Source organism: Peromyscus californicus, unplaced genomic scaffold (assembly GCF_007827085.1).
Source record: "Peromyscus californicus insignis strain IS unplaced genomic scaffold, ASM782708v3 Scaffold_8__1_contigs__length_139910024, whole genome shotgun sequence".
Lineage (NCBI taxonomy): Eukaryota > Metazoa > Chordata > Mammalia > Rodentia > Cricetidae > Peromyscus > Peromyscus californicus.
Window position 1 is genome coordinate 52,713,922 of NW_026294606.1, and position 21,773 is coordinate 52,735,694.

At 39.2% G+C, this 21,773-nt stretch overlaps 1 protein-coding gene across 5 annotated transcripts in view; it reads left to right on the plus strand.

The window, feature by feature from the left end:
• Wdr37 (WD repeat domain 37) overlaps positions 1-21,773 on the plus strand; it is a 61,799-nt gene that overhangs the window by 21,643 nt on the left and 18,383 nt on the right. For all 5 annotated transcript variants that reach the window (XM_052729234.1, XM_052729236.1, XM_052729235.1 and 2 more), the window contains 5 exons: positions 650-721; positions 3,641-3,685; positions 5,291-5,367; positions 10,833-11,073; positions 12,216-12,357. In XM_052729234.1, the coding sequence (XP_052585194.1) occupies positions 650-721; positions 3,641-3,685; positions 5,291-5,367; positions 10,833-11,073; positions 12,216-12,357 (577 nt within the window). The remainder of the gene's footprint in view (positions 1-649; positions 722-3,640; positions 3,686-5,290; positions 5,368-10,832; positions 11,074-12,215; positions 12,358-21,773) is intronic.

The window sequence follows — 21,773 nt, forward strand, 5'->3', positions numbered from 1 at the left end:
CCCTTTCCCCCCTTAATGCTTGTGAGAGAAAAAGGTCCAAAGAAACAGCCATCATTTCATATAATTTAAGTGGATTTGGAGGCTAATTGAATTTGAGAATTATAAGATGTTCTGGAAAGCTCTAATATTAGGATAAAATAATATATCTATGATATAAATGATTTCTGTATGCCAGTTTCACACATGATGGCCTCGATGAAATGGTCCACTAGGATATCAAGTCCAGTTGTCCTTGTTCAGTTCTGTGGCTTCAGACAAGTCACAGCACTTTTCTTAGGGTAATTGAATTGTACAGAATAGAATCAAAGTTGCAGGAACTGTTTGGGGGACTGGAGAGATGACTCAGGGGCTAAGAGCACTGGCTGTTCTTCCAGAGACCCAAGTTCGAATTTTGATTTTTAGCATCCACATGGTGGCTCACAACTGTCTTTTAACTCTAGTCCCAATGGATCCAGTACCCTCTTCTGTCCTTCAAGGGTACTGCATACATTGATATACATGGAGGCAAAAATGCCCATACACATAAAATAAAACTAAATTAAAAGTACCTGTTAAGGTGATGTGACTTACCACTTTTTAGAATATTATTTTATTTTTAAAGAAATTATAAAATTAGTGATGTCTAAGTTATGACTTCTTCATCTTGTAGATCACACGGCTTTGTTGTGGAGCATAGAGACTGGCAAATGTCTTGTCAAATATGCTGGCCATGTAGGCTCAGGTAAGCATTTACCTAAATGAGCACAATAATCAGAAGCTGTGTTTCTGTGGTTCCTTTTTAAAATTTTTCATAATATCAACTATATTGGTTAAAAAGTTTTATACTTGATATAAAATTTTTATATTTTGGTGGTTGGGAGACTTGTAATTTAGTCAGACTAGATAAACTGTCCTTTACCTTATATGAGCAATAATGGTAAAAAGTTTAATACTTAAGCAGTGCTACATATTAGTCTACGTTGTGTAACTATAATTATTTATTATAAACCATGTGTTAGAGATTAATGTGTAATACTTCGGTCAGGCAAAATAAAGGATGTTCCCACTGACTGTGTGTTTGGGTCTGTAGTTTATATTTTACAGTAACTCTCTTCTGCCTCTTCAGTTATACCTGGGTATTAACACTGTTTTGATCAAATTTCATTTTTGTATTTTCCTCCCAAACATTTAGAAATTTCTTCCACCTAGAATGTCTTCATCCAGTCTCTGTGCAAGACTGCCGACCTGTTCATTCCTCTCATCTGCCAGCTGTCACTGTTCCCTTAGTTTTGATGGATAGCCTTGGGCACTTAGGTCCATGAGCGCATGCGTGATGCGTGCAAGCGTTTTTTCTTCTCCATTGTGCCTGTGCCCATATTAACAATTCATAGAACTCAACAGGACAAAGGCTAGAACATAGTGTGTATTTTATGATAAGACAGTCTCCTAGGGAAGGGACTTGGGCTCCCTGTTGCCTCCATTCTCTTACCGAAACTTTTTTTTTTGGCTAAGTCTCACCTGAACAAAATGGGGTTTAAAAGATCCTCACTTTTGAAAGAGTCTTTTTTTCTTTTCTTCCCCCCCCCCCCCCCCCCCCCCCCCGGTATGTAAGATCCCCACTCATTCCAGTCCTGAGTTTTTTATCCCTAGATTCATTCCTTTGGTATTTATATAGAGTGGAAGCCTCTTTTGTTTTTGGAGGTCAGCTTCAGATGGACTCCTGCATGTCTGTTAAAACACAATAATTCTTCCAGTGGAGAAAAGGTGATAGTTTGGTAGCCAAAGAGAGGGACACAGTGTATTACTCATGAGAATATCTCCACTCACATTGGAGTTCGGCTTAGGCTCACATTTATAGACTCAATGTCACCTTTAGCTTGTGCAAACAAAGCCACACCCATGAGTGGATCCTCATTTAACTCAGCACCTTCCTGACATCTTGGTGATCTCCTCAAAGGCTAGGGCTCTGAGTTGTAGACCCCCCACCTCCTCTCTTTCTTAGCACCGTCTCTCACTTTACAATATTCAAACTTTGTAATACAGTAGCTACCTGTTCTTGCTGCTGCTCTTCTTTTGTCCCTTTATTACTAGTCTTTTCTTAGTTTATAAATACAGTGTCCAGAGTTTATTACTAGGGACTCAAAAATATAAAATTTTGTAGAACATGTGTTGCATTCTCCATGTCTTTTTTTTTTTTTTTTTAAAGATTTAGCTATTTATTATAAGCGCCAGAGATGGTTGAGAGCCACCATGTGGTTGCTGGGAGTTGAACTCAGGACCTCTGGAAGAACAGTCAGTGCTCTTAACCACTGAGCCATCTCTCCAGCCCCCTCTCCATGTCTTTTTAAAAAAGATATATTTTTATTTTATGTGTATTATTTTTGTCTGAAAAATCTATATGCACCATAATGTGTTTCTGGTGCCGAAAGGTCTTAGAAGAGGGTGTTGGATCTCTTGGAACTAGAGTTATAGCAGGTTGTAAACAGCTATTTAGATGCTGGGAGCTGAATCTGAGTTCTCTATACGAACAGTAAGAGCTCTTAACCATTAAGCCATCTCTCTAGGCCTCTTACCCCTAATTTATTTTTAAAATATATTTGCTTATTTTTAGCATTGTAGCTTATGTTTATTACTTATAACAGCAATTTTCATGAGCTATTTTATATTATTTGTATTTTAGTATTGAAAGTAAATAGAATTCTCTTTTTGTATAGTTTCTTAGTAAAACATAATTTTAAAGGTGTAGCTAATACAATTTCACTAATGGATAAGTTTTTGAAGTTTGGTAGAATTTCCACAACATTCTGTCTAAGGGATATGCATTTTCTTTACAAGGCAGGGACATGAAGGTTGATTCTTCTTAGGATGAGTTGAGTTCAACTCCCTGGCCAGACTAATGGAGGTTTTAGTCCATTCTAAAACCTAGGGTTTGCTTTAGGAAAGTCCTAGGTAGGGAGATGGGCCTAGAATCTTTTTAGTATGCGACCAGTTCATTAAGCTGGGCTCATGCTTGTTACCTTGCTGGCTACCCATTAAGATAGTCTATCTGAATACAAGGAAGGAAGGAAGAAAGGATACTGGGCACTGGGAGTCTACTCTTTGGCTTATGTTCTTTATTAAGACAATGAAAACTTCCCAAGAAAACACTTGCCAAAACTTACCTTTGAGTATCCTGAATGTGGATAAGAAAATGGGAGGACAGTAACCTAGTCTCCATTTTTGAGTCTGGTTGGAATTCATTCCTGGGGTCTCATTTGTCATGGACTAGATCAGGGTTTCTGTAAGCTGGGCAGGGCAGGATGAGGCTAGTGGGCAATGTCTCCACACTAAGTTTGCTTCTGCTTCTTGTCATAACCTCATTTTCTTTGTTTATTTTAACTCTAAATTACTTGCCTGTTCATAAAAGTGGATTGTTAATATTCTTTCTTGTATGTCTTGCCGTTTAGCAAGGTGGTTCATACTTTAGTTTGTTTTTTTATTATACCTTTGTTCATATTATTCAGTATATTCATATATTCATAGTTTAATTGAATCAGAGGAGCTAATGAACTATCATAGTTTTTTAAAATTTACAATTAACTTTGTAATATAATAGCTAATAAATATTAAAAACATGGTTTTATTATCTTAAACCTGTTTTTGTAAAATTTTTATTTTGCAGTAAATTCTATAAAATTTCATCCCTCAGAGCAGTTGGCTCTTACTGGTATGTTGATTTTTTTCCTTTCTTGAATGAAAATTAATAATCTTAAAACAGCTATAAATTTTATATTCTTTTGTTAGTACTATCAGGTATCCATAGCACGTAAGAAAGTTAGACAATATTTAGTAGAAATTTTATGAATTATTTTCATTCCTTTCTAGGTAATTTACCTAAGCTGTAGTAGCTTGTGTATATTACATTTTAGACTGGCTTTAAAAACATAGCTTCATTTGTTGCTTTTGGAAGGTAGCCTTTTGTGCTGAGGATTATTTCTACAAAATTGTTACATAGCTGTGGAGTCAAATGTTTTGGGGATACAGGTGATAATCTGCATGTGTTGGCTTTGATGGGCCAGAGGTTGCCAGGCTTCTGAAAAAGACCAGTTAGTAGGTATATTTGTCTTTGACAGACTATATGACATCTATCCCTGCTCTGTCCTGCTTTTGTAGCAGGTGAAGAGACATTACTGTTCATTTACAAAAATGGGGAAGTGCCTGCATTTTCCCCTTGGACCAGATTCTGCTGAGCCCAGGATAGAGTATACACGTTGAGATGACAAGGGTGCTCTGTGCAGGTGGAAGGATTTAAGAAGGAGCCCAGCATGAGTACTTTCAGTATGTGGTGTGCAGTGATTACTATTTTTGGTCAGAGACTTTTCACATGTGAGAGGGATATGGAAGGAAAGTTACCCTAAATCATTTCGTAGTCCTAGATGATTATAGCCAGTATGTACCTTAATACATATCTGAGAAGTTAAAGTGGGGAAGACACTGAAGGTTTATTGTATGATTAGTAGAGAGGAAAGACACTAGACTAGTGGCAGCTGGATATGTCTAGATATAAACCAAAGGCTTAGAAAGGAGTGGTGAAAGCAAGTCCCATCTGAAAAAGGAACTAATACCAACTTTGAGACAGATAAAGGAGAAAAGAAAATTAGACTGCAATTTTTATATAGTGTTGATTTGAAGAGAAACTGGTCCGTCAGGACCATCAGTTGAGTTCGGCCATAACAAATTCACTATCAGTTCATGGTAACTTCTTTAGGTAAGTTTGCAGCAGTGGAGAGAAAGATGTAAAGCAGACCACTTTGGCGAGGGCTGAGAGTACCACTCTGGAGTGTAAGAGGGCCCATTCCTAATGAGAGCACTTTCTTACAAACCTCTGCTAGAAAGAAGAGGAATAGGAAAGCAACACAAAGAAGTAATGCTAATAGTAACATAGTAAGTAATACCTGGCACATTGTAAAGTCCTATTAATAATGAGTTCCTTTCCTGAAACATCTCAGACTGTTATAGTCACAAGTGTAATACAATAGAATATTTATTACATAGATTAAAAATAAAATCTCTATTTTTTCTTAACCATCAAAGTTTTTCTAAGATGAAAGGGGAAATATTTTCTTTGGTAATTGCAGCCCTAATTTTGTACATGTGTTCTATTCTTATAGCCTTGTACAGTCTGAAATCACTATTTAAATAAAGTATGTCCATTTTACTAAGTGATCACTAAGTGAGAAAAGCGTGATTGATGTTTGGCCACAGTGTAGGAAAGAGCACATTTTATGCATGTTTTGCCCAGTGGATAATATTCCCCCATTTGTCTCTTCAGCTTCTGGAGATCAGACTGCTCATATTTGGAGATACGTGGTACAACTTCCAACACCTCAGCCTGTTGCCGACACTAGTGTAAGCATGTTCAGTTACTCTGACAGTTCGCTGTTGGTCTGTTCATGGAGGACTCTGGATATTTGCAAATTTTAGAATAAGCTGATAGTATCTGGTATGGTTGGATGTGGCTTAACTGACCTACATTTTAAAAGATTAGTGTAGATGTAAACTGTGAGTTTAATCAGCCACCTCAGCAGACGCTAGCAACAGAGGTAAGAGTTATACTGCTGTGGGGAAAGGAACAGAACATAGGATGAGATGGAGGAAGCCTATCAGAGTGCTGGGGTTCTCTTAAGCACCAGAAAATGGAACTGCCTGGCTATGAATACGTGTCTTCCTTTGGACAGACAACAAGGATCTGAAAGTAACTTGGAAATTGCCAAGGCTGTCCACTCCTACCACAGGCCTGAGGTTGTCTTTTCCTCATTTGCAAAGGGCAGAAAATGTTCTTGGTTTTCATTCTCCCTGCCTCTTTGCTTTACTTTCTTCCTTCTACTCTTCTTTTTTCTTTTTAACAGACATGATTTCATTGTAACCCAACCCAAGCTGGCCTTGAATTTGTGTTCTCGGCGTCCCTAGAGCTGGGATTACAAGCATGTGGCAGTATATATGGCCTCTCTTTTGTTTGGGGCAATGGGGATTGGGGGGGCAGGATGCCACAGCCTAGTGCCATAGCAGAGGGGAGGCTGCCTAGCTAGCTGTCATGGTGAGGAAGCTTCCTTAGTGGTTCTAAAAGGTAGAGCATGGATCCTAAGAGAATTATTGTTGAGACTTAAGATCTAATGGAATTCGCTTTTCTAGATTTGGGGTTTGTTTGAAACGTGTTTTTCTTTCCTCCTTTTCTTTTGCTCCCCTTTTGGAATAGAATTGCTTGTCTTGTATGTCTTCAGTATTGTATTTGGATAAATATAATTTGCTTGTTTTCTGTGGTCCATAGCTAGTTAGGAATTTTGCCTGGGGATAAATTGTATCTTGATTCTCATGCAGACCTTCCTTAGATGGTATTTTGTTAAGACTGTCCTTTAAACTTTAGTGTTAATGTTGGAATGACTTGATGTTTTGAGGTAGAATATGTATTTTTCAGTGTAAGTAGGCTCTGTAATTTGGATGCCCAGGGTTAAAATGTTATGGATTGGGTATTTATGTCACTCCCAAATTTGCATGCTAATGTGGCTTTAATTGGAGGTAATATCTTTAAGAAAGTAGTTCAGGTTAAATGAACACACAGAGTAGGGCCCTGATCTGATAATATTAGTGTCCTTAAGACACCAGAGGGACCACTTTCTCTTTTCACCGTTACACGAAAGGCAGCTGTTTGCCAGGCAGGAAAAGCCCTTCCACCAGAACGTGAACTGGTTGGTACCTTCATCATGGACTTCTGCTCTCCAGAATTAACGTATATCATTTCACCTTCTAAAACATGAGGTTTCAGGGCCCTTTTGAGCCTATTTTTTGTGCGGTCTCTCCAGTGGAACATGTGTTTAAAATTGCACATGGCCCAAACTATGTATATGGTCTGGACACTCAAATCCTTTCTTCTGTGTTGCTTGTCTGAGGAGGTAGCTCCATCCTACATCTAGGGTTTATTTCTTACTCTTTTTTTTTTTTCTAAAGTAAAAGCCTATTGTGTTCACTGTTGTATGTCAGGAGTCCAGCAGTTAACACACCTGACATGAAGTTTAGAATTTTTGTGATATACTCTTTTGTCTCCCTACTCTGTTCCTAGCTACTCCACAAAATCTTAAGAATTCAATTGTTCAATCTTTTCTGTGTCCCTGGGAAGCTGTTATGTAGCGTACAAGAGAGATATCCACCATTGAGCGTAGTTACCTAGGAAGTGTAAGACAGACAGGACGTGTGTCAGTTGTCACATTCCATATTCTTTGCTGGAGCCATGTTCATTGCCTAGTTAAAGAGATCCTTGTGCATAGAGCCATCCAGAACTGTATAGCAGCATGGGTACAGCAGTGTAAGATTCAGTGGGTGCAGATGTGGGGGCTGGGAAGCCTTGTGACATGGAACCAAGGCCTTCTGAACAGTTTATGAGTAACAGCAGAGACAGAAGGCATCTAGACACTCAGCTCAGAGCTACTGCAGTGCTGCAGTATTCCCATCAGGCATTTCCTGTGATTGTAGCGGCCCTTCCTATCTTGGTATGTGTATCTGCCAGGAGTCATTCTTCTATTGAATAGCATATCCTGGGAACGAAGCTCTCATCTCATGCAGAAGGGAAAAGGTTTTGCTGACCTCTTACCTTTCCACAGATTTCCAGGCTCCCAATTTCTTTAACCAGTTGAGTCTCATCTAGTGGCTGCCCACCATAGCTCCTTTTCCATAGTTCATCAGGAGCCATCTTTCTAGAATAATGGACATGCTGATACCTCAGATAACTCCCCCTTTGCCTTTGAGATGAAGTTCTTTCTTTGTAGGGATTCCCCTACCCTTCTCCTGTTATTTGATTTTGAAACAGGCTCTTACTGTTTAACTCTGGCTGGCCTTGATTTTATGGTAGCCTTGCCCCAGCCTCCACAGTACTGGGATTATAGGTATGAGCTATTACATCCTAGACTACAGGGTCTGTTCTGGTTTCTCTTTGCAAACCTTTCTAGGCTTAGGTTTTTTTTTTTTTAAAGATTTATTTATTATGAATACAGTATGTATGACTGCAGGCCAGAAGAGGGCACCAGATCTCATTACAGGTGGTTGTGAGCCACCGTGTGGTTGCTGGGAATTGAACTCAGGACCTCTGGAAGAGCAGCCAGTGCTCTTAACCTCTGAGCCATCTCTCCAGCCCCTAGGTTTAGTTTTTATATTCCTTCTGTACTCTGGTCCATACTGAAAACAGCTATGCTTAGCACTTTATAGTTACCACATTCTTTTCTTTCCCAGGCTGCACCTGTCGTCCCCAAGCTCCCCTTCCTTCACATGTCACTCACATGTGGCATTGTTGAAGAGTTACACTACCCTGTGTAACTTTGATGCATTCTGCACTTTTAGCAGATGTTAGCATAGTCTGATAATTCCTTGTTGTCATCATTAGAGTTCTACTTCCTCTCTTCCTAATGATGTTTCTGCAGTGCTTCTTTCTGTCCTTAGAATGGTTCTTAGCATCAGCACCACACATTTGTCCCAGAGCCCATCCAGAACTCCTACCCCACTGACTTTCCTTCCCACACCAGCATCTTCAGAAGTGGCATGTGAATTCACTCTTTTCCCTCTTAAGTCATCAGTTCCTCATGATTGCCCTCATGGTTGCTCATCCAACAGACTCCAGGGCTACTTTTTGGGATTCTAACAGATGCCCTTTCCTCCTCTTTCTTCCTTCCCTTAAATCTTGTTGGGTGCCTCTCTGATGCTCTACCCACTGGTGTAAGTGTGAGTCTGCTGCTCATCTGTTGTTCTCCTATACTAGTCCTAGTTGGTCTCACTCAGCATCTATGGCTTTAAGGACCAACTGTTACTGTGGGTCTCAAAATTTGCATACCGACTTTCCTCTTAACTACAGATTTCACTTGTCATCTCATTTAGTATCTCCCTTGCGTGTCCTGTATTTGCTACTGGGTTCTGGACATTCCTTGCTACTGGGTTCTGGACATTCCTTCTAACATGCCACTTTATCCTGTTGTTCATCTCACTTTGTACTGTTGTCATTCACTTAGTAGTTTGGACCATATACCTTTAAATTGTCTTCAAATTGTGTGTGTGTGTGTGTGTGTGTGTGTGTGTGTGTGTGTGTGTGTGTGTGTGTATGTATGTATGTATGTAATTCATGTGGATATCTGTTGGCAAATTTTGAAACTTTCCCAAGAGGATATATTAATCAGCCTTTCTTCTCACCTTCATTACTACCACCCACACCTAGATTTCTCTTTCCTGTAGTTATTTTTTCCTCGGTGCTGCCTGGGACAGGTGGCTTCGGCATCAAATTTATATTATCACAGTCTGTAGACTAGAAGTCTAAGAGCAAGGTAGCAGAAGGATTAGTTTATTCTAAGGCCTCTGTCCTTGGCTAGCAGATGGTCGCCCTTTCACTGTGCCCTCGCATGATCTTTCTCTTGTATGTATGTGTCTCTGTTGTAATTTTGTACTGCAGTATGTAAGTCATGGTGGACTAGGTCTTACACCCAGCCTGATTTGAATTTATTGCCTCTTATGGGCCTTTTCCCCACTAGGTTCACATTCTGAGGTCCTGGGGTTGGGACTTTAGCATATGAGTTTGTGGATGATACAGTCTAGTTCATTTCAGCCTCCGTTCATTTTCCTGTGTTTAGCAGTTGATTTAGGTCATAACATGTCTTTGCTTAGGAGTGATGATTTTCCACCACATGCAGAAAAGAGCACAGAGTCCTTTCCATGGTCTATCAGGTTTTTCACAGCACCACCTCTGTCTCTTTGTCCCTCCACATACGAGCAAGCCCAGTTACATAGCAGAGAAAGGATTTTATACTTGTTCCTTCTGCCTGGAATGCTGTTTCCTTCAGTATCTGCATACCCTTCTTTGTTCTCTGCAATTGGTCTGAGTTGTTGTTAGTCTTTCCTCAGTAATTCTGTGTAAGACAGCAGCCCTTCAGCTGTCTGTCTGTTCTACCCCCATCTTATTTTCTTCACAGAAGTCACTGCTACCTGATTGTATATGCTGTGCATTCCATACCATGTGAATGCAGATGACACAGATGACATACTTCCTTGGTATTTTGTTCATGTGTCATGTTCTCATCCTAGTATGTACATACACATGACATTCATTCTTACACTAGTCCATATGTGAGTTTTGTGAGTGTGTGTAGTCTTTCCTGTAAGGACAGGAACTTTGCCAGTTGTGTTTATGTTAGAATTCTTATCATTTAGAGTAAGTGTCATCTTACATATGACAGATGTCCTCTGTCTCCTTCTCTGCTGTATAAACAGCACTGTCTGTTTATCAACATTTATTGAATGAATAAGCATTTACTTGAAGAGCTGGCGTATAGACTGCCTTGTTACACTTTTACATTATTTGGCTTTTAATAAAAGATTTCATTGATAGAGGAAAATCAAGTGATCTCTCATTGATAGAACAATGGAATTCTAAGTTATTATAATTTAAAATTTTTAAAGTATTTTAAACAGGCTCCTAAGAATTAAAATGCTTTTTTTATTGTGACATATTATTGACTTTTATGTATTTATTTAATTTCATATTGTATTTCTAATAAGTGGTAAAAATGAAAATGTTGAAAATTGCTTTATTTGCCATTTTATTGATTATTAAAAATGAATTTTAGTTCTTTTGATGCCATAGTGGCTTTAATATTTTCCAAAATATTTGGCCTTCCTTTTATAGCCAGGCCTTAACATTGAGAAAGCATTCCTTGAGCACCATATCAGAAACTGTAACTGCATTGGCCCTAATGGTATTAAATCTAGAAAGATAAATGGTGTAGCCATGTCAGAAAAAACTCAAGATTCCTACAAAGTCTTTCTTTTCTGATTTTTACCCTTAGCAACAAATTTCTGGTGAAGATGAAATAGAGTGCTCTGATAAAGATGAGCCTGACATTGATGGAGACGTGTCCAGTGACTGCCCTACTGTCCGAGTCCCTCTGACATCTCTCAAAAGCCATCAGGGTGTGGTTATTGCTGCTGACTGGCTGGTTGGTGGGAAGCAAGTGGTGACAGCCTCATGGGACAGAACTGCCAACCTGTATGATGTGGAGACATCTGAACTTGTTCATTCTCTGACAGGTATCTTGCTGTGAACATCTGAAATTCTTTCTAGTTGGACTGTTTTTATGTCTGAGCTAACAAATTACTTCCAGGCCAGGATTCTGTTTAGTGCTATTGGCTATGTGGTTGTCATTTTTGGAGATCCTTTCTGATTAATAGAACTCTTCATAGCTAAATTTGTTTTATCTTCAGGAGATTAACGGTAGCATGCAGTATTTCAATATTTGAAATATGATTGCTGTATTGGTTTTCTCTTTCTCTTTGACAGTTTCTTTTTTCTTTTTTTTAAACACACTTAAAAAGCAGGGATCTATTACCTTGATGGTTTCCTTGTCAAGCTTCTATGTCCAAGGTAGCTGCTCCTCAGCTGTGAGGGTCTGTTTGGTTGAAGTGAAGGTGCGGCTTGGGCAGGACCTCTGGAACTTGTAGTCTTCTGTGCTCACTGGTTGCTGGAAAAATTCATCCAGTGTCTTATAGCTATGTGACTGGAGTTGTACTTTCTTACTAGTGGTCAGTTAGGGTCTGTCCTGAGCATCCAGGGCTCCCACCAAAGGCATCTTCCCACATATCAGGTTGCTGGCTTCTAGGCCAGCAGAAGCATGCCTCTGTTGCCCTGGATTCTCTAACTTCTGGGAGGACCTTGGCCCTTTGAATGGTTCTAGCTGTTTAGACTAGGCCACTGAGGACAGCCTTTCTTTAACACAAAGATGAATGATTTAGGGACCTTAGTTACATATGTGGAATTCTTGGTCTGTTGTATACCCCATTTATAGAAAGATGTATTTATAGGTTCTGTCCAAATGCAAGACAAGATGTTGTACTAAGGGCCCACAAATTATACCATTAGAAGTTATTTTTGTTGCATTCAGCCTGTTAAAGTGATTTGTCTGACCTTCTAACTGTTAAGACCAGAAATTGAGTTATGATGTATGTAGTTCCCTACTCATTTTTTTTATGTGGATAGCTGAAATGACTTCAAGCATCTGAAGGACAGCCTTCCATACCACTAAGTAATTCCTTAAGGTTTACTTTTCCATCAGCTATTAGTGGTATCTGTAAAGATGATGGATATTTTTGATTCGTGTGTTTTTAAAACAGCTTTACTCTAATTGTATGTCTGCAGGTGGATGACCTTGTATTTTTGTTGTATTTGGTTGTAGGGCATGACCAGGAGTTAACACACTGTTGCACTCACCCCACCCAGCGGCTCGTGGTGACCTCTTCCCGTGACACAACTTTCCGTCTTTGGGATTTCAGGGACCCTTCCATCCACTCCGTGAATGTTTTCCAAGGACACACGGAGTGAGTTGCAGTTGTTTAGAGATCTTATCTATGAAAAAAGTGTTGTAGGTTACCATTGAAACTTAAGTCTAAATTTCTACTGTTTGAAATTTAGCTCTTTTTCATAATGATGGCTCTTTCTCTAAACATTTTGGTATGTCTTTCAAAAGATGTAGAAGACTAAGAAGGCTCTGATGGTCTCTGATGTCAAGAAATTGAATGGGTTAGAATCTGGCAGGGGCTGGGAGTGGGTAGCTCAGTAAAGGAAGAGTTAAGAAGCACCCTAGGCATGAGTAGTGGGAGCATAATCCTGTTAGCCACCAAGAGGCCCTATCTAAGCCAGGCGGTGGTGGTGCACACCTTTAATCCCAGCACTCGGGAGGCAGAGGCAGGCAGATCTTTGTGAGTTCGAGGCCAGCCTGGTCTACAGAGCGAGATCCAGGAAAAGTGCAAAGCTATACCGAGAAACTGTCTCGACAAACCAAAAAAAAAGAAAAAAAGAGGCCCTATCTAAGCTGTCCGCAACTACTCACAAATTACTGTAACATGTCTTTTTAAAATTAATTGATTAGCAAATTAATTTAGATTAGCAAACAAAGTATTGGGTTTAATAGTGGCATGTGTCATTATGCTTTGTTCTCAATTGTTCCTCTCTCCTTATTTGGTTCCCTTTCTTCTCCCAGTTTGCTCTTTGTCTTAGTTAGGCTTCTATTGCTGTGAAGACGCACCATGACCACGGCAACTTTTATAAAGGAAAACATTTAATTGGGGCTGGCTTACAGTTCAGAGGTTTAGTTCATTATTGTCATGGTGGGAAACAAGGCGGTATGTAGGCAGATGTGGTGCCAGAGAAGGAGCTGAGAGTTCTCCGTCTATACCTGAAGGCGGCAGAAGAGACCTGTTACACTGGGCATGACTTGAACACATGTGAGACCCCAAAGCCCACCTCCACAGTGACACACTTCCTCCAACAAGGCCTCACATACTAATAGTGCCACTCCCTATGGGCCAAGCATTCAAACACATTCTTCTATGGGGGCCATCTCTATCCAAACACCACACCCTCCTTATGCTTTCCTTTTACACATATTCCAATAGTCTCTCTATTTTCCACCTCCTTTATGATCTACTTCCCAGCCCTCTCATGGCTCCTTCCTAGTTTTGTGACTTCCTAACACATAGAAACACGCTGTGCTGTATCTTTTAAAGTTGTTGTTATTACATGTATTTTCAGGGTATATACTGGGAGGTTTTTTTTCCTGCATGTGTATATACACACACACATATCATCAGTCTGGTATATGTTCCTCTCTGCTTGAAGTTCTATCAAACAAGTTCAGCATGAGACTATCTTGACAGAGTTCTTCCATAAATGTACTTTTTTAGTCTTTTCAATAAGCAAGGAGATGTCTATTTACTTCCTGTAGACGAATTTCTAAACGGTCTTATTAAATAAGAAACACAGAGCCAAATATAGGGGTGAAAGCCTTAGAGATCAGGGAAATAGTGAGAGATACCAGCTAGCCTTAACTCACCACGCCACTGTAGTTTCCCAAGAGAGCTACTTCTTGTTTACCCAGGCTTTTTTTTGCCTTGCTGTTCTGCCCTCTCATTGTCTCTTAGCCCAGTTACCTCACTTCTTTGTTACTGCCTGTCTGTACAGACCTCCATGTCTCTATGGTTGGTACTGGGATTAAAGGCGTGTGTCACCACGCTTGGCTGTTCCCTAGTATGTCCTTTAACACGCAGAGACCCTGCGTGTGCTACCACTGCCTGACTTCTATGTTTACCTAAAAATGGCTGGCTATGTCCTCTGATCTCTAGGCAAACTTTATTTATTAACATACAAATAGAATATCACCACAACTTCCTCATGATATAGATTAAGGTAGTGTCTGTCATTTCTCTTCTTGGAAAGTTATGTTTTCCAGTTTGGAGTTACTAAAGTGACACTTTGAGATATGTGACTATCTTATTCCCCAACAGCCTTTCATCACTGATGATCCCTGCCAATTTAGGCAGTACACGAATGTTGCAAAAGGGTCAGGTTTCTAATTCTGTTATTCTTTTCACACTCACTAGCTAGCCCTTTTGAGAATAAACACAGATTTCTGGTTATGCTTGTCATTTTGATAGTCATTGTCCTTTATTGTCATTTTAATTTTGGCTCTTGGTGCCACTGTAGGCCATTGAACCTTCCAGTTGTCCTCTGGTCTCTAGACATTGCTATCATTTTTCTACAGGAGGATGATGCCCTAGGCTAGAAAACAGCACTGGCATCTCCCCGAGTTGGTTCTGCTAACCTGTACTGGAGCAAACAAAACCTATCAGATTTGAGTTGGACCAAGAAGAAAGTTTTGTTTTCAGAGAGCAAGCAGCTGTCCTTGTGATAAGGTAGAGCAGATAGAGTCACAGGGAGACCAGCCAGCTTCTCCTTACCATGTTTGCAAGGACAGAATGGAATTTGTGGAGAACTGGTGAAGGCTAGAGCATTGTGTCCAGATAAAGGTTCAGGTGGCCAGAGTTTTTTAAGTCCTTGGTGTGCCTGGCCAGGTGTAGTCATAATAATAGTTTGGACTTGATGTTCCCAGATTGGGCAGGCATCATCTCCATTCCAGAGAAAGTGAGCCATGAGCAAGCCAGGAGGCTTCCTGGCTTCAGTGGAGTTTAATTCTAAGGGAGTGATTAAGTGTAGCCTCTCCTGGTGTCTCCAACTTGCCTTGTGGTGGCATTTAAAAACTTAAAATTGGCACTCTGGTTATTTGAAAATTTTTTTATTTATGTTTCACACTTTGAGAAGAGAATATATTTGCATTACTGGTAGCTGATGGAGGTGCATGTTACTGCTTTTAAGGATGTTTCAATGGTAGGTTGTTGCTAATTTGTATCCCTTTAGCTGTAAAGTATAGTGAATGCTAATATGATGTTTGAAATATATAATTAATGATACATTTTTTTTGCAGCTGGCTATTACATGAAACAACAGTTGTTTTAGAAATATGAGGAACATGACTGATTGTGACCCCCCACCCCTTTTTGAGGCAAGGTCTTACTATATAACTGTGGTTCTCCTGGAACTCACTATGTAGACTAGGCTAGCCTTGAACTTATAGAGATCCACCTGCACCTGCCTCTGCCTCTGAAGTTCTGAGGTTAAAGGCATGTTCTACTACATCTGGCCTAAGGAGCCCTTATTTTTAATATAGACTGAGGAATATTTAGAAGGTTGCTTGATCTCCCTCTCTTCCTCCCAATCCCTTCCCTCCTTTTGAGACAGGGTCTCTCTACGTAGCTCTGGCTGCCCTGGACCTCAGTGTGTAGACCAGACTGCATTCAAATTCAAAGATTTGCCAGCTTTTGCCAAGTACATTTGTTTTTTAAAATAGGGACCAAGAGTAGGCTTATAGTAAATGCATGTAATTCACATGAGCCCTTTCTCTCACCCAGCTTTTCTAAGATGTAAGATAGTTGTTAAATTGCCTTTAACTACAGGATGAATGAAAGTTTTAATGAGAGTAAAATATATGAGTCAGGCTTGTTCTTACCCAGATTATTTATGTTTTCTCTTTTCTTAATTGATTACTCATGGACTACCTTATTGCGTTGATGTGTATCTATCTAAAAAGGGTTGATATGTTTTTTCTTTGATACTAATTTCCTTGCTCTGTCAAGAAGGATAAATTTTAATTTATTAAGGGATTTCTGAATTGGCAGGAGTCAGCTGGATTCTTCTGCTTCTAAATTTTGTGTAGTTGGCTCAGTGGTCAAGAGCATTGACTGCTTTACAGAGAACCTAGGTTCTAGTCTGTAATTCTGGTTCTGGGGGAATCCTAAGTTCTCTTCTGGCCTCCTCAGGTACCAGGCACACAAGTGATACACAGATACATATGGAAGAAAAATACCCATACACATAAAATAAAATTAAAATGGAAAGAAAAAGAATTCTTTAAAAAAAGAGTGGTTGAGCTTAAAAAGTACCCTCTGGCCTTTCTCATGTAGGTTTAGGACTTGGTCAGCAGATGGAGCTGTAGATATCTTTATTGAACACAAACTACTTCTGGTAATGATCAACAGTAAGCCTTTAGAAACACTTCACATTTAGAAAACCAGGAAATGAGACATTTCATATGGTTTCATCTAAGGAATCTTCATAGTGACTGTTGCCTTTTACCTTTGTCATAGCTTCGGAGAATTTGAGCCCATACAACCAAATAGCAGATAGTAAATGCATATAGATGTACATCTGTGATCCATAAAGGGCATGCTTTTATTAAAAGCAAACTTGATTTAATTCCTCATTAAGAGCAGAATAATAGTCATGTCTGCAGTGTGTATTCTCTTTAATCATTAGTTTGCTGTTCTGAATGTGACTTAAGAAAATAAGCCATTATTCTCCACCTTTAACATTCTGGTGGCTTCACAGAGCTCTGCAGGCTCTTCTGCAGTGGACTGTAACATTCCTGGATGTTCTATCACCTAGAAGTCTGCATGCCTCATACCTAGCAGCCTCTGAATGAGTACATGGTAAGGGGCTTTTAGAAGCTCATGGAGACTACAGCACTATCTAGCAAATACAATTTTCTGCAGTATTCAGTAAGTTCTTTTCCTGAATGCTACAAAAAAAGTTCAGAGTCTCAGCTTTTATGTTTACTGTTTTTACTGGTGTATCTAAAAAATTGAATATGAGAAGATTGTTTAACGAAATCTTTGCTTAGAGAAAGACAGTATTTCTACAGAAGCCTTTCTTGCATATTTCATATAATCATGATACACAACTCTCTTTTGAAAATTGTATTTTAGCACATACCTTTAATCCCAGCACTTGGGAGGCAGAGGCAGGTGAATCTCTGTGAGTTCAAGGCCAGCCTGGTCTACAGAGTTAGTTCCAGGACAGCCAGGGCTATACCAAGAAATTCCGTCTTGAAAAATCAAAGGGAGGAAAAAAAGAAAGTTGTATTTTAGTTCATGTTTTCATTTATGAGAACTCAGCATAAAATCTTTTTTTTTTTTTTTTTTCTCCAGACAGGGTTTCTTTTTGTAGCTTTGGCTGTCTGGAACTCTGTAGACCAGGCTGGCCTCGAACTCACAGAGATCCGCCTGCCTCTGACTTCCTGAGCGCTGGGATTAAAGGCATTCGCCACCATGTCCAAGGCTCTACATAAATTCTTTAAAGAATCAATGTCTTTAATGTGAACAGTTAAGAACTTATTTCTAGTTAATCTGAATTTCTGTATCTTGGGTTTTCTTAAGGCAAGGTATAGTTATATAAGCATCAAGATTATTAGCCCAGTTTTGTGATGCAATTTCTCAATGAGTTGAGAGATTTTTTCCCCCCTTCTCATTTTCTCTTTCTGTTATCCATGTACTTTTACATGGTTTTGGTGCCTTTTTGCAAAACGAAGGTTTGAGATATAAGGCTTCACTGTAAGATAAAAAAATATAGCCAAATGGTCCCTTGAAATTTGTACTGTCATTATATTTGCAGGAAGCAGACAGAGCTCCTTGATGTCAGCTGTGCTTAAGGCTTTTACTTTTATCACACGTTTTTAGAAAGGACTAATAAGCCCTTTTCATTTTTTTTTTTTTTTTTTTTTTGGTTTTTCAAGACAGGGTTTCTCTGTGTAACTTTGTGCCTTTCCTGGAACTCACTTGGTAGCCCAGGCTGGCCTCGAACTCTCAGAGATCCGCCTGGCTCTGCCTCCAGAGTGCTGGGAGCCCTTTTCATTTTTGATGTGTTGCATTGATTTTCACCCTGTATTATGACATCTCTTCATTATAATAGGAATTCTACCATATTAGTATTTGTTGAATGTAGCGGTGTATCTGTTACTGGCTCAGTCTTTAGTAGCTCTGTGTTTACCAGTTTGTCTGAAGAATAATTTTAGGAACTCTGTATAGTATTGTTTTACTAGTAGCAAGAATGCAAAATTGTGTACCTTGATCTTGAAAAATAAGTGGTTACTTTGAAAATTTTGATATAGGAATTTCTAGTAGAGGCTGAAATGATTGTTTCCCCCATGAATTTCTATCTTAATTATCAACAGCTGGAACTAAAATTCAGTGCTTTTCTTCTGAAATGACTTAACTCTTCTTTATAATAATGTGACTTTTCCCTGGTAGTATAATTTAGTAGCCCAAGCATCCTCTGTCTAGCTCCCTTCTGTTGAACTGGACTCCACACAGATCTCGAACTAAATGGATTGTGGATGGATGATACATGTATGTGCAAGGAGCTCTTACTATTATGAAAGTTGTTAGGTTAAATCCACTTACTGCTCTTTGAGAGGAACATGTGAGATAGATAGATAGATGCCTATTTGATGGCTTATAAATAACCAGAGGCTCCCAGCTCCACTCCTGAGATTAATTCCTCTTGGTACCGTTGCCTTGTCTAAGAACTTGACATTTTTCCCTTTCCTCTTCACTATCTCCCTTTCTTCAGGTCCTGACCCCCCCCTCCTTTGTTTTGTTTCCATTACTATGAAAAGGAACTGACAGTTGAGGCAGTCACTGGTCATTAAACTTCCTCCATGGGTGGCCAATGACTAGTTTATATACCCACTGACAGTATTTATTTACAAGTGTGAATAAACTTTGGCATTGAAAACAGTCTGAAATTAGCTCAGCATGGAAGAATATTTGAGAATGGAAGGTTTTTGTTTCTTTCTGGTTTTCTTTATACATAGTTGTAACTTTATTCTCAATGTGAGATTTGGTGATTTCTTCAAAAGAAACTGAAATGCATCTAACAACAACAACAACAAAAAAAAACCATGTTAAAATTGTAATGATTATTTTGAAGTTACGACATTTTCCTATGCCTTTATTGCCAAGTGTCTGGTGGGAGGTAGTTACTGCTAAGTACTAAATTCTAGGTAGACTCACCAAGGTAGAAAGAACTTTGCATTATAAACAGTTTTCTGGATGCATTTAAAAAGAAATGTTTGGAAAATGACATTTTTATCTGGATGACAGTTGGGTTTAATTAGAACTACATTTTGTTCTTTGTCAAAGTAAGTCATCGTGTGGGACTCACTTGGGTATAGGCTAGGGAGAAGTGGGTGCCTTTCTGCTGTCATGCTGCTTTGTGATGGAGATTTGGGAGGACTATACTTGTCTTTTATTTTAATTAATTTATTTGTTTAAATTAATTTTGGTTTTTTGTTTTTGATGTAAGGTTTCATGGAGCCACTCTCTCCCTTAATAACCTCACTTAAACCTATGATAAAATCTTCTTTATTTTTAGTGCAGGCTAGCGTTGAACTCGATGTATAGCTGAGAGTAAGCCCGAACTTTTGGTTCTCTGCTTGGACCTCCCAGGTGCTGGGATTACAGGCAAGCATCACTCTAGCCAGTTTGTACTTAGTTTTCAAGTCTGCTTTGCTACTGGTGACTGCTTTTACACTCTCCTGTGTGAGGAGGAAGTAACCTGGAACCAAAGATACCAGTGAGTAATGCTTTCTAGAGACAGGAGTATAGCTCCAGAAGTGTGTTCACAAGTAGAAATGACTATTTGAGAAATAAATCAAAGCCACACCTGCGTTTTCTTTAGGGATTTAGCCCTTGAGAGGCTACTCATGTGCCAGTAGATGGCCCTACAGCCATGCACATACTGGTAGCCCTGAGTAGACTCAGTGGGTTAAAATCGAACACATGGAATTGGAAATAGTGATGGGGGTTAAGGGAGGAATTGGAGGAGAGGGAAGGGAGGTAGACTTGATTAAAAAACATTCTGTATATGTATGAAATTCTGTGTATATATTTCAATAAAAATAAATAAATGAATAAATCAAGGCTGAAAATAGCTAAGGCTAGTGGTATGGTATGAACTCCAATTTTAGGTTTTCTTTGATTTAAAAAAAAAAAAAATTCCCCTTAGGGGTTGGCCTAAATCAGAAGTTCCTGTTGTCTCCATCTGAGTACTAGGATCATAGGTGTGTTTGCCACTATGCTCAGCTTTATGTGTTACTGAGGATGGACCCCGGGGCTTTGTATATGCTAGTAGCAAGCCCTCTTCCAATTGAAGTACATTCTAAGTCCATTTTCTCAGTTTATTAGCTTAATTGTGTTGTACAAGCTCACAGGGAAACATAGTGGTTAGTGGGCAGAGGTAGCATGTAGCTGCACTGGTTTGTGCTCAAGTGTGGAATGGCTGGTGTGTGTGTGTGTGTGTGTGTGTGTGTGTGTGTGTGTGTGTGTGTGTGTTTAAATGTATTAACTATGAATAAATGACTACGAGCACAGAAATGACCAATACATTAGACACATAGCTGCTGTATAAACATGTGGTGGGCACTGTGGATCGCAACTGTCTTGGAGTATGGTAAATACCATTCTCCTGGTATCTTGGGCTTAATGGGCAGGTCAGCTTGTCTGGGCCAGCAACTGTAGCAGCTCCTCACTTGGGCTTACTCTGTTGTAGTTCGAATAGGTAGTATGGTACTATGTCAATACAAGTGATACATTTTATTTATTTATTTTTTTTTTCAAAGAAAGCCAAGAGGTCAGAGCTAAGAGCCTTACCCTTCCTGCTTCAGCGATTCTCTTCAGCCAAGAGAGCTTTCCGAAAAGGGAACTACTTCCTGTCTGTTCGTCTTTATATAGACTGTCTGTTCTGCCTTCTTATTGGTTGTAAACCCAAACACATGACTGCCTAGTCACTGCCTGCATGTACAGCCCTCCAGGTCCTCTGTGGTACTGAGATTAAAGGCATGTGTCTCCAATGTTGGCTGTATCCTTGAACACACAGAGATAGATCTACCTAGCTCTGCCTACCAAGTGCTGGGATTAAAGGTGTGAACCACCACCACCACGCTCTTGCTATGGCTCTAATAGCTCTGACCCCTAGACAACTTTATTTATTAACATACAATTAAAATCACATTTCAGTACAAGTAAAATACCACCATATTTCCCCTTTTCTATTTTAATAAAAAGAAAAAAGAAAAAGGTTATAACTAACAAAAGAAAAACTATATACAAAAGTACAATAACTATCTACAATATATACAAGTAATAAATACCTAAACAATGTCTAGTCCATTTGTATTTGACAAATTCAGAGAAAATAATTTCATTATCTATCCTATTTTGGTAAGTCCAAAATGTATCTAATTCACTTTCTATCCTAATTAATCTTCAACTATAACTAACTAACCTTCAACTATAACTAACTAATCTTCAACTATAACTAATCTTCAACTCCCTCAGAGACCCAAGAAGGAAATAGTATTAGCTAACAAAAATAAAAACAGGAAGTGCATGCAAGCAATTTCCAAAAAATTTGTGAGTTGACAGAAACAGCCAGCTGCCTGGACAGTCACCTGAGTTTTCTCCGCAGTGCTGGGGCATCATCTTCAGCCTATAGTCTTAGCATATCTGACAGACTCATTTGTGAAGTAGGATGTACACAAGGTCAACAGTTCAACCTCACATTG